The 14,105-nt window shown below is 36.8% G+C and overlaps 1 protein-coding gene across 1 annotated transcript in view; it reads left to right on the forward strand.

Annotated features, from left to right (window-relative positions):
• SLC12A8 (solute carrier family 12 member 8) overlaps positions 1 to 14,105 on the forward strand; it is a 187,107-nt gene that overhangs the window by 83,773 nt on the left and 89,229 nt on the right. The window contains exons 6-8 of the mRNA XM_053689789.1: positions 9,969 to 10,082; positions 12,142 to 12,229; positions 13,050 to 13,137. Of these exons, the coding sequence (XP_053545764.1) occupies positions 9,969 to 10,082; positions 12,142 to 12,229; positions 13,050 to 13,137 (290 nt within the window). The remainder of the gene's footprint in view (positions 1 to 9,968; positions 10,083 to 12,141; positions 12,230 to 13,049; positions 13,138 to 14,105) is intronic.

Genomic DNA, 14,105 nt, shown 5'->3' on the forward strand with positions numbered 1-14,105 from the left:
CCCTCAATCTGGCTCTCTACCGATGCTGAAAAGGCCTTCGATAGAGTCGGATGGCCTTTTCTAGAGATGACACTACGGGCCTTTGGGCTCAGTGACAAGACACTAGATAGAATTTTTGCACTTTACAATAAACCTGGTGCCAGGGTAGTCCTCAACGAAGTCCTATCAGACCCGTTCCGCATTACAAATGGCACCAGACAGGATTGCCCCCTATCCCCCTTGTTATTTACATGCCTGATTGAAACCCTGGCGATCAAAATCAGATCAAATCAAGAAGTGCGAGGACTGGTGGTGGAGGGGGAAGAGTACAAGATGTCCCTCTTTGCAGATGACATCCTTTTCTCCTTGATAAATCCAATTACAACAATTCCATCCCTCATGAAAGACCTGCAGTCATTCTGTAAATTATCTAACTTTAAAATCAACCAATCTAAATCTGAAATGTTAGGCGTGGCCAACGACCAACAAACAGAAACACTCATAACCAAAATATGTCAATTTAAATGGAATAGGGAATCCCTGGGATATTTGGGAATACAGCTAGCGGACAGTTTTTACATGTTATTTAAATTAAATTATATCCCAATCAAGAATATTCTCACAAGAGACCTATCTTCCTGGACTAGGAAACACCTGTCATGGTTAGGCAGGATCAACACTATTAAAATGAATGTGTTTCCACGCCTGTTATATATCATGCAAACCCTCCCTATCCAATTACCCAACGTTTATACATCACAAATGCAGCGGCTATTCGGTTTGTTTATTTGTAATAGACGCCACCCTAGGATAAACAAACTTACTATGACACGCTCTACAGCTCAGGGAGGCTTAGGCGTTCCTGATGTAGACTCCTATCGTCCATATTTTTCCAAAGAATTCTTGATTGGATAATACACAAAAATCACAAGAGATGGATTCTGCTGGAGGAAAACCTGAACCCCGGTACTGACTTGCCTTCTGTGTGTTGGCACCCAAACTTCCAAGTGTTGAGTAGACAGATAGATAACCCAATCACCCGAGAGACTCTTAAAATATGGGACACCTCTAATATAGTGAATCCGTACATTTCTTCATGCCCAGGCCCTCTAACATCACTTTTACACAATAACGAGTTTTCCCTACTATCATTGACTAAATCCATTGAAACACAGGTTGGTAGTTACGAGGTCCCAGTAATGCAAATCATAAATAACGAACAATTATACACTCAAGAGCAACTGGTCGATAGGGGACATGACTGGGCTACTAACTGGTTCTCTTATAGGAGAGTACATCACTACATCACAACACATCACCAACACGCAAATTTGGTATGCTCCCTAACAAACTTGGAACAGCTATACGCATCCTCACCTCCAATCAAACATAGTCTCTCACGCATTTATAATATTATAACTCAAGCGCCTCCAGGCAATTTGCCGCGCTCTATTGAAATGTGGGAGAAAGAATTAGGGATAATTATTACCCCCCAGACCGCAACTAGCATTTTCCACAACACTAAATCTGCCTCTACATCCGCATCCATCAAAGAAATAAATTACAAAATATTGCATGGTTGGTATCTGACCCCTAAAAGGTTATATAAATTGTTTCCAAAAACAAGCAATCGCTGTTGGAGATGCGGGCATGTTGGCAGTAATATGAGCCACATGTGGTGGTGGTGCTCTCAGATTAACATGCTATGGCGTAATATAATCAGTGAAATTGAGAGCATTTTTCAGAATCTTCTCCCGTTGGATCCCCTAGTCTGGCTGCTAAATAAGCCTATTAAGCTTTCTCAGGCCCACTTTAAACCACTATTGGAAATTATGATAAATAGCATTAAGGTTTTTATAGCTCAGAACTGGAAATCAACTGAGGTTTTTTCTGTGAAACTTTGGCAGAAAAAAGTTACAGATATAATCGAAATGGAGGAGTATAGTTCATATCTGTCTGGTAATAGGGAATGTTTTATTGAAGCTCAACAAACATGGGAACAATATATTAAGAGAATTACAACTGGAAGCTCTAATCCCTCTCTTGACATTAACTGAGAACATATATACTGTAGATCGTAGACATTACTGGCTTAATTTAAAGACTGGTACAGCTATTAAACTATTAAAATATTAAATGATTAAATAACTGATAAGGTACATCAATATAGACACTGTTATAGACATTGAGGCATTGAGGTTACTGTTAAAACTAATTTATAAAAGGTTAAAATGAGAATCCGTGTTTAATTATACCTGGTTGCTTTATTCCTTTTAGCAATGATGTGTATTACAGCGCTTACTGGAAAAATGTCATCTGTCATTATTGTGTAACTATGCACTTTGCTGTATGTTGTATTATGGATCCTTAATAAAAAGATTTTGAAAAAAAAATTTTTTTTTGCTCTGGTCCAAAGTATCCCTGGAATTTTCTGTTGTGCAGTTGTTCAGTCCTTTATTGGTGTCACAGTATCATAAAGGAAAGCTAGGCACTCACCTAGAAATGTATGGGCCCTGGGGCTCGGCTTATTGGTTCTAATTACAGCATTAGTGAATGTAAATAATATTCTATTTTTAGTGTATACTTTATAATATTAGTATGTACAGTTTTGCAGACTAAGTAGAGGGGCTCAAGTTCAGTTTGTAGGGCATGTTACAAACCTAGCCACAAGAGAGCAGCAATACTCCATGTGTATATTTCCTGATGCCTGCAAACTTTTATTTTTTTGTCTATCCATGCTTTTCTGATTTTTTCTTTAGTGTATTTAGTTTTTCTTTAGTGTATTTTGTTTTTAGAGAGAAAAAAACCACACACACAAGGTCATCTCTAAATATTAAATTAAAAAAATGTAAAAATATTTTTCATACTTTTCTTGAAAATCATAAACTATTTTCTTATGGCGAAAATGACTAGATGGACTTACAAATATAAGTTCTCCATATGTTTTCTATTGACTAATATTGGCATGACATATTGCATTCCTTTGATGAGTGTAATCTTTATGTCAGCCTATCACATTTACCTATATTATTTTGCTTTTAGAAGCATGCTGTATTATTCCTTGTACATCAATGTATGGGGAGGGAGATTTTATGTAGAAAAGGGAAAACGCCTCATAAATAATGTTTTTCTCCCATGCTAGTTTGTCTTAGGGTGTGCCGCGTTTTGAGAAGGGACAGGAAGGATATATTAGTCATGTGGTCCTATATTTCTATATCCATCCTGATTACTGCTTTCCTGTCCCCAACATATTGTCACAATGAGATCCAGGATAACTGCTCAGGCTCCAGAGTCACTTCTGCTACTGCACTAGGCAATGTGTACAAGTTGCTCAGCAGGCCTCTGCGGTCTGATTGAGAGTGGAGTGCACTTGGTGCAGGTTTTTCCAATTATAGCACATTGAAATTGCATGACATCATATGTAAGCAGGGCCGGCCTGTGGCAGACTGAAGAGATCTGGACATCAGCCAACGGTGTGGAATCTGAACTAGCGACAGATGCATTTAAAGCTCCAGTTAACATTTTCTGAATGTATATAATAAAAGAGCACTCAGGCGTGTAACACTGTGGCACGGCATTAGAAGAAGCCAGTTTTATTTGAATATTTATTTGAAAATCTCACAATACGAGAGGGGATTTACAGTTTATGCAGAATGGTAGAATACTTGGATTCATGCGCTTCGAATTCTATGTCTGTTTCTAGATATTTGAAATTCTGAATATTTCTGCATTTCTCTATCTAGATTGGTAAAGAAGCAGCTGAAGGTTTAGTGCACAAGCAAGTTCTGAATACAGTAAAAACATTGCAGAAAAATTGGCATAGAAGAGAGATTTTCATCAAACTGTGAAAGAAAGGGCACTTTTATAAAGAAGGATATGCACAGATACTGATATAAAAATCCAGTATTAAACCTTTTTAAAAACATACTTAGAACCTGCCAATTTAGCTCTGTTGATGAGGTTAGGCTGGGAAACAGGTACAGGCAGACACTCCCCCCCTCCCCTCAGGTGGAGAAATTAGAGGCGCAGACCAGAATTTCAGCAAACAAGACAAACCTCAGGAGAGGCAATCTTTATTACACTATTGAAATAGTGTCACACAGCAAAATCAGCAAAGTGGAATATACACGTCTCATAAGAAATACCTTATATACCCTTGTATGATGTACATAAGTCATACTAAAGTAAAGAGCTAACTGGCTAATATTTGTCTTTACCAAATATGTGCAAAGCTAAGACAAAACTAAATATAAGGTTTGTGTTACTAGGCAAATGTACAAACGGATATGTGGCAGGATGTAAGAAAGAAATAAAGGAAACTTTTAGTATTAGCAACTGTGTTAGAAAGAGAACAAGATGGCGATTACAGAGAAGTAGGCCACACAGGCAATAGTAAGTAGTGGATTAGTAAGGAGCTGCTCATTACAATATAAAAAGACCCATTTCACAGCCAGGAATCTGTATACATCAGTATACATCTGATACTTTGGGGCTTGGTTAGGAGTTTGAAAATCAGCACAATGTTATTTAAAAATAAGCAAAACTATACATTTTTACAAAAACACTCCCAGATGGGCTATATAAATGTATCCTATACAAAACATATAGGCAAAGAAAAATCTAGTGTACAATGTACCTTTTTATGCTATCAAAAATACCAGCTCTAAAGGCAATCGCTAAAACCCCAGTCAGCAGTGATTGTTTTAGGGTGCTGATCACACCCACCTGTCAATATTGTCTCCTTAGATTTGCATACTAGACCCTCTTTTACACGTCCTATGCTCTAATCTGGGCAAGGAGAGAGGTACATTGTTGTCTGTTTCACCATCCACACTTTATTCATAGCTTGATGGCAACCTTTGTAATCACTGACGGGCCTGCTGTTGCCAGTTCTCTAGCAATTACTGACTACTTACTGACAGCTCTTTACAGGATGGGACATTTTCAGGTGCCCTCTTAATTATGGCACAATCTCTTCTATATGCTCTTGGTAACCACTTCAGTTTAGCAGAATCGGTCATGCAGTTAGATGTTAACCTTTTCAATAAAAAAATATTTTTAAGCTAAAGCTGGTTAAATTTATATTGAGACTACTAGAGATTTCATGTCTGGATACCTCCTGACATTGATCACTGACCTGGGACTGGGAGGTCCAGCTCAGAGTTTGACCCAGAACAGCTCAGATTCTGCCCAGGGCTGTCCAATAGCAGCTGGCACTGGTGCTGTCTGAACAATTCAGGGGAGGAGCTGTGTGTGCCAGGGAATGGTATGGTTATTCAGGGGTTAGGTATTACTTTCTAAGGCAGAGTTTGAATTTTCCCAGGATTCATATGTACAAAACCAGGACAAAGCTCCTCATGTGCGATAATAATGCAAAGCACAGGACAAGTGACACTTTACTCACTGGCTGATAAGGACAGCTCTCTTGGAGAGGGGCAAGCATGCACAGGATAGGAAGGGGGTTTATAGATGTACACAAGGATGTTGGGTTCATTCCAGTATCAACCTCCACAGTGTGTTATGGCTCAACTCCTTTCTTTAAATAGACATTGAGCACTGCATTGTAAAATGTATGCATACAAAACTGTTATTTGTATAGTTTTACAGTCCACAGACTTACCCTTTGAAAACCCACTTGTGTATGTTTATCTCATTTTGAGTTCAATGTCCCTTTAATTGGTCATACATACTTCTTATCTTACATCTCCGTGAAGCCCCCATATTACATCTATCCTGTTGCTCCAGTTTTGAAACTAAACTTTACTGCATTAGGTATGTGACTATTTTCCTCTGCTCTAAATAACAGTGACTACATTTTTGTTGTTTGTAATTTTGTAAAAAAACAAACAAACATTTAATGTGCTTCACAAATGTGAATATATAGTTCCTAGGGCTTTAGCTAAAATACAAAGTTAAGTTAATTTCAGGTATTGCTGATAGGGGGTGAAGTGTTTCTAATCCAGGAAAAAACAATTGCACTGGCCCAAAATGGGCAACCTATGTAGTGATCTCAGATTGTCTTTCATCATTCGCACCAGCCTTGTTTCCAGATAAAGGGAAGGTTGGTTATTTTTGTGTGTTGCTTTCATGTGTGTCTGAGATCTCTCCCTCATTGTTATCAAGTTTAGCACCCAGAGTACCCATCCATCATCCTGCCAGCACCTCATTGTGTGAAAGGGGCGTCTGGCCCCTGGTAGTGAGGGAGGAAGTGGGCTGCATGTTTCCACATTTGTTAAATAAACAGGAATTTCATTCTCTGTGTGTGGAAGCTGTGGGCAGCACAGGATTAAAAGGAAGAGATTAGGTCCTGGGACTCCTGAACGCTGCACTTTGTGTGTAGATTTTATTGGCACAGTGATCACTGTCTGGAAGGGCAGATTTACACAGAATATGAAGGACCTTTTTCATTTTACCCAAACAAATTAAACGCATAACATTCATGTTGTTCAGATTTGTCACTTCTCAAAGTTCTGCTACCTACATTTTGTCTTAATACTGACAAAAGACTTAAAGGGACACGAAACCCAACATTTTTCTTTTATGATTTTGACAGAGCATGCAATTTTAAACAACTTCCAATTTACTTATTTTGTCTAATTTGCTTTTTTCTTGGTTTTCTTTGTTGGAAAGCATACCTAGGTAGGCCCAGGTGCTGGGAGCTAGCTACTGATTGGTGGCTGCATATATATGCCTCTTGTGATTGACTTACCAATGTGTTCCGCTAGCTTCCCCTAGTGCATTGCTGCTTCTTTAACAAATGATACCAAGAGAAAGAAGCACAATTGAAAATAGAACTAAATTGCAAAGATGTTTACAAATTCATGCTCTATATGAATCATGAAAGATACTGATTGCTAGATATTAATTATACATAAATAGTTATGGGCTAGACAAGTGCAAACTGAATTCCTCACTTAAAGGATTAGGGCTAAATAAAAAGTTGCACCAAACACAACATAAATACATTACAATAAAATGTTACACTCATATATACACTACCTAGTAAAAATAATTCATATAAATATATATAAAACAGTTATTAGGGTTAAAAGGTATATGGTATGTGACAAGGTATTTGAATGGAAAGGGCTATAATGTGTGTGTATACCTACATACATGTATATGTATGTATATACTGTATACATATGTATATATGTGTATACATTTGTATTTATGTTTATATTTGTATATATGTATATACATATGTATATATACTTTGGAGCCCTTTTCACTGAAATACCCGAAAACATGAAAAATAATTTTTATTCAATTGTAATATTTTAATAATGTTTTTTTTTTTTACGGTGTATGTTCTATGTATTTTAGCCCCTTAACACAAAATGACATATTTATATATCATGTGGTATGCAGCCCATCATATATATACATCACAGCTTCAGGAAACTCCAGCAGTCTTGGCTGTAATTTGACAGCCAAAACTGCTGTTCCTGAGCTGCTCCTTTTACCAAATGGGTGCCGATTGTCATATAGTTACAGACAGTGACTCAGTTTGTGTCTCTGTCTCTAAAGGCTGTTACACGCTGCTTCGCACCACATCGCTTCTGAAGTTCAATTATTTCATCTCTGAGCGCTCAGAAACGTGACCTGACGCAGCAGAGTGCTCAGAGATGAAAATGCAGGACACACTGAGCGCGCACAGCTGCATCTACATGCTGCTCACCGCTCCGCTTGCAGTGTGTCACAGCCTTAAAGGGACACTGAACCCAAATTTATTCTTTCGTGATTCAGATAAAGCATGCAATTTTAAGTCACTTTCTAATTTACTCCTATTATCAATTTTTCTTCGTTCACTTGCTTTCTTTATTTGAAAAATAAGGCATCTAAGCTTTTTTTTTGGTTCAGACCATGGAAGCACTTATTTATTGGTGGGTGAATTTATCCACCAATCAGCAAGAACAACCCAGGTTGTTCACCAAAAATGGGCCGTCATCTAAACTTACATTCTTGCATTTCAAATAAAGATACAAAGAGAATGAAGAAAATTTGATAATAGGACTAAATTAGAAAGTTGCTCAAAATTGCATGCTCTATCTGAATCATGAAAGAAAAAATTTGGGTTCAATGTCCCTTTAAAGATCTCCTTCAGTACCAGTGGGAGGTGCGGGAGGAAAGGAGTGAGGCGGGTGGGCAGCACAGAGGTGCAGGGAGTGGGAGGGGCCCTACGCTACAGAAAAGTATGGAAGGGAGAATATATGTGGTAGGAGGGGAAAAAGCTGTTTGGGAGAGATCAGGAATTTCAGAAGTATGGTCCACAGCTGCAATTAGCGGCCTTCGCATTATAAAAAAGCAATGGCAAAGCCATGCCTATCTGCTTCTTGTGAAAAAAGCGGACCTCAGAGAAGCTTGTACATCCATTTGTGTTACAATTGCACAAGCTGTATGTAAATCATTTCTGTGAGGAACACAAAGTTTATGAAGAAGTTATCAATTTTTTTTATATGATCGTATTTGTCAGCGAAACAGTGGCATGAAATTTACCCAAAGGGGCCTAGCTCCATACCTTGGTTTGCCAAATAAATAAATACATATGGATGTGTGAGTGAGTGTATGTTTATATATATATATATATATATATATGTGTGTGTGTGTGTGTGTATATATATATATATATATATATATATATATATATATATATATATATATATATATATATATATAGAAATTTGTTAGTGGTATATGCACTCTCACCAACAGACCACAACTTGCCAGGGTGCTGTAGCCAGGTATTTAGAAAATGAGGAGATGAAAGCACTCACTGGACTTGGACAGCAATATCAAATAAAATATCCTTTATTGTGACGTTTTTGGGACCAACAGCGTCAGAGGAAGGGACGCTGTTGGTCCCGAAACGTCACAATAAAGGATATTTTATTTGATATTGCTGTCCAAGTCCAGTGAGTGCTTTCATCTCCTCATTTTCTATATATATATATATATATATAAGAGAGAGAGAGAGAAATATCTTTTTATAAATAAATAGAATATTTTCTTCTATGTGAAGAACATTGTAATGTAAAATATTTATAACTACCTTCAGGTTACTGCAATTGGTTTAAAGCATGTCGGGTTAGTGCACAAGCGATAAGCGAATTTTTTTTTCTTTAGTTAGCGCGCTCCATTGAAGTTGTCGATGGGGGCAATAAGTTAATGCAGTCACAATGTCCTAAGTCCTGAAGTTAGCGCGTCGACTTTTGCTCGCAAGCAAACAATTTACTTTCAACTTACAATATGGACGCTAAACCGCATGCATTAAAAGATTACTTCTGGTAGTGATTGCGCGCGAGTGAAAGCACTAAATAGCGCGCAACTTGGGATCTCGCGCTATATGGGAAGCTTGCAAATAGAGACCACCACAGAAGTATAATTTGCAAAACAAATCAGCACTTTCTTTTTATGACCATTTGTATATGTACAAAAACCTTTATTACTGATGTTACCCTCACTATTTTGCAGCTTGCACAACATATTAAAATAAAGTGTACTTAGACTCTAAGCTAAGCAAGGGCTCTTGTGAGCCATTTATCTATGGGTGGGATAACTGGACAGCAACCCATAATCTGCCTCACCGTTTACACTGTGTATACAGACATTTCAGCTTCTTTCTCACTATGAGCTTTTGAATATCAGGCCCTCTATAAGAATTGACACTGGGTTAAATAAATCATTACTGCCAAAAAAAATTACACCATGTAATTAACAGGAATGTGCATAACAACTCTTCTAATGTTTGTATATCTAAATTGAAAAAATAAATCTTTGTTTCCAAACCTCATGGGTCTAAGGCCCCATATTTGACTAATATCTATACTATAATGAGAAGTTATCAGGCATTGCGAAATCCCACAGCAGTGACCAGGCCTTCTCAGTGCCCTGACTGTCATATGTAAAGAAAAAGAGACGGTGTTGAGGGTTGTACGGTGTTGAGGGTTGTACAGTGTTTGACATTTTTTGTTCCCTTTCACCTGCAGAACATGGATTTGTTGGTTATTCTGAAGAGCTGTTGCGCAACAACACGTTCCCTGATTACACACCTGGGGAAACCTTCTTCACTGTGTTTGGAGTGTTTTTCCCAGCTGCTACAGGTACTAAATTGGGAGCCAAAGGGCCTCTCATATGAGGTCCTTGGGTCTATTCTGTTTGCTTCTTTTGTTATCAAATTGCAAAGATGATCTAAGAACGAGTTTTGTATCTTTCAAAAACAAAGGTTGTGATCATGTATTTAGTGAGCTGCCATTTATCATGTTTTTATTCATTTACAAAGTTCTCTTGATTAGACAAGTCCAACTATAAAACTAGCAAATGCAGAACATACACTCATTGGATTAATCAGTTCCAACAAGCTGTTTTGTGTTAACTCCATATCTGCTGGCTGAGTGTAGGGATTCCAGCTTTAACATGATTATTAGTTTGCAACTTGGCCCCCTGCTTCAGTAGAAGGATGTAAAACAAAAGTCAATGCTACAATACTCTGAATTTTAAATGAGCAGTAGTTTTTTTTCGGACAAATTTCAGTTTGTTTTTGTTTTCCTATCCACTTTATCACTTCACAACTATCAGCTGATAAAATACTTTTTTAATTTCATGTTCTAGCTGAGTCAGAAAAGTGTAATGTTGTCTTTAATGTCCCTTTAAGGAATGACTCAGTAAATTATTTCTTTCTCAATAATGCATGCATGACATGGGAAACGTCTTATACGGCTGGCAGTTTCAATAGGTAATGATGAAGCAAACCTAGAAGGGTAAGGAAAAGATTTAAGAATATAGGGGCAGAGAGAAAGATTGTGCTAAGATTGGAAAACAAGGGGATAGGAAAGATGGAAGGTGTATATCATGAGATCTTGAATGTTTCATAAATGATGTGGTTACTAACTGAGGAATAGTTTATTTGACATGCACGGATTAAACTTGTTGCTTTCTAATTTCAAATCTGAAAATGCGATCAATAAGTAATTTATCAATTGACAGACCTGGATTTTAGAATAATCTGCATCACATGGAGGAGAGCATACTGGAAGCTGGGGAAGAATTAAGACTGCTTAGACAGGTTGCCATGGTGACAAAACATTGGATTAGGAAACAGGATTAGCGGTTGAAAGCTGCTAGAGAAAGAAAGCTACATTAAGATTGTGTTTATAGAATATAGATTGTATCAGGCGTTTATGATTCAAAGTACAGTTTATAGATGTTGAGAAATATTACTGCACGTGTGTGTGTGGTCTGGAAATATAGGTACGGTGAAAAGAATTATTTATACAGGGTGCACAGCTATAAGGCTAATCGTGTTACTGCACGTGAGCATTTAAAGGGGCATGAAACCCAAACATTTTCTTTTGTGATTCAGACAGAGCATATCATTTAAAAAAGTTTTCAATGGGTTTCTATTATCACATTTGCTTTGTTCTCATAGTATTCATTGTTGAAGAGATACGTAGGTGGGTTTCTGGAGCAGTATATGGCAGGAAATAATGCTGCCACCTAGTGCTCTTGCAAATGTAGAACATTCTTGCAAAACTGTATAGTGCTCCGGACACATGTACGTTCCTGAGCTTACATTCCTGCTTTTCAACAAAAGCTAACAAGAGAACAAATAAAAAGGGATATCAGAAGTAAATTATAAAGTTGTTATAAATTGCATTCTCTATCTGAATCATGAAAGACATTTTTTGAGTTTTATGTCCCTAAGTAGTGTGTTTTTGTGCTGCCCTAGGCACAGGGAAATCTGCTCCTGAACCCCCAATCATTTTAGTTCATAGTTACTGTACCTAATCTATTTCTCACAATTGGAGACCATGGAGATCCTTGCTCCCATTCTAGATAATCAGGAGTGATAGATTTGTAAAAAAAAAAATTGGAGAGCATAGGAGTGGGTAAACATCAATCATCACAACAAATCCGTCCCAAAACCATGCTGCCCTAGGCCAAAATACAGCTCTGTATATATAAGTAATTAAATATACCAATTATACATAAGCGAAATACATAGTGTGGTCTGAGAGTTCCGATGCCTTAAATAAAGACCGTTGTCTGTCAGTATTGTGTCTGTTTATGGTCACAGAACTTCCCATATATGTTTTTGTATAATACACTGCTCTGCACAAATGTAACTGTCACACTTACAGCTATTGTTTCTCTGATCCTTAGGAGTAATGGCTGGGTTTAATATGAGTGGAGACCTAGAAAAGCCGGCCAGTAACATTCCGGTGGGGTCGTTGGCTGCTATTGCCATTTCGTAAGTTTTTGCGGGGGTGGAAGATTTTTTTTCCTTCTTTTCTTTTAATTAAAGGGACAGTGTACAGTAAAATGTTTTCCTCTTTTTAATATGTTCCCAATGATCAATTTGACCTGCTGGAGTGTATTAATAAATGTACAAATTGTTGATTAACCTTTATATTGTCATTTGAAATGGCATTTTTTGCCTGCTAAAACCACCATCTATTAAGAATATTTCAGTACTACAGTAATGGGTGCAGAACAGAAGAAAAATACACTCCTGGTGGGGGGTGGGATAGAAACACTAAAATGTTAATTTTCAATTCTTATCTCTGTCAGTAATAACATAAAGAAGACTTTTTTTATTATATAGAGCTGAGACCTGATCTCCCTGCAAACTCACTCCATTTTAATGGGTTATAGTTTCAAAGCGCTAAAACAGCTATTTTATATATATATAAAAATAAACCTAACCGCAATTTCTCATACAATCAGCAGCTGGTATAACAAGTCAATAGAAGCACACTAAGGGGAAACCAATTTTACAGTTCACTGTACCTTTAACAATTTAATTTTGTTCAGCTACACTGTCCAGATAAATTAAATTGCTAGTGTTGGTTTTGCAAAACAGTCACTTTCTAAACAAATTTTGAGACTAAGTAGATGCAATGCTTTCTTGAACACTGCAATGCCAGATCACATGATTGAAAAATGTTTAGATCACATCTCTTTCTTAAAAAAGTCTGCAGATGTTTGTTTAGTAGATCACTGTAAATATGATTTGTTTGCACTGACAATATTTTGATTTTTTTTTATACACTCTCCTTGCTGTTTCTTAGGTGGTTTCTTTACATAGTGTTCGTTTTCCTGCTAGGAGCAATATGTACCAGGGAGTTTCTGCGCTTTGAGTTTATGATTGCAGAAAAGGTAAACTCAACATGTCACCAAAAGATCACATTTTTTTTTATTCCTCTCATTTGACCTATTGCTGAAAATAAATAGCTTTAGAATTATGTCATTTATCTTTAAAGGGACAATGCTAGAAGAATTAATCATTCAAAGAAAAGATTAGTCTGAGAATAACACGTAGATGCATTTTTTTAAAAAGTTTTATTAGTTGTTTAAATAGTGACAAAATAAATTTTAATGTCTATGAAACAGTGGAACTGCCATGTTGTAACTTAGGTTACTTTCTCTGCTGTGACTAATTAGGGACAATTCTAAATAGGCCACTAGAGTGTGCGGCCAATGGCTGTGTGGAATATAAAAGTGTTCTGCACTTCCATTTCTAAGAGGAACTGAAATGCTTACACTTTAAAAATTGAATTAAAGAAAAGGGGGACAAAATAAATAATGAAAGTATATTGCAGACTTTTTTATATATATATATATATATATATATATATATATATATATAAGCAATTTATCATTTTATATTGCCATCTCATAGTGTTTAATGTCCCTTTAATGTTCTACTTTACATCCCTTGGGAAATATGACAATATTTTGTAATGTTGGTATCAAAAGTGTTTCACTTAATTGCTCTTCTGAGATTCTGACTAATTAGAATTTGGTTTACTGCAGCACAATCCTTAATATCACTAATATATCTAGGAAATTTAGATCTTGTAATCAGATTATTGTATTTATTCTTGACTGTTAAATCTTAATAAAAGGAGAGGGATACACAATCTTTTCTTGCTTTATCCCTTGCTTCTTTTTGGTCCTGATTACAGTATAGTTTATCAGACAGACGCATCTTTCTTTGTCCTTGTATGTTCTCAGTACCAGGTCATCCTCCAGCTCTGTCTGACCAATTACCGAACTAGGATAAATGACTCGCACTGATCTTGTGTTAATCTGCTTTTTCACATTTGGAGATGTCACAAGCTGCT

Source organism: Bombina bombina, chromosome 1 (assembly GCF_027579735.1).
Source record: "Bombina bombina isolate aBomBom1 chromosome 1, aBomBom1.pri, whole genome shotgun sequence".
Taxonomy (NCBI): domain Eukaryota; kingdom Metazoa; phylum Chordata; class Amphibia; order Anura; family Bombinatoridae; genus Bombina; species Bombina bombina.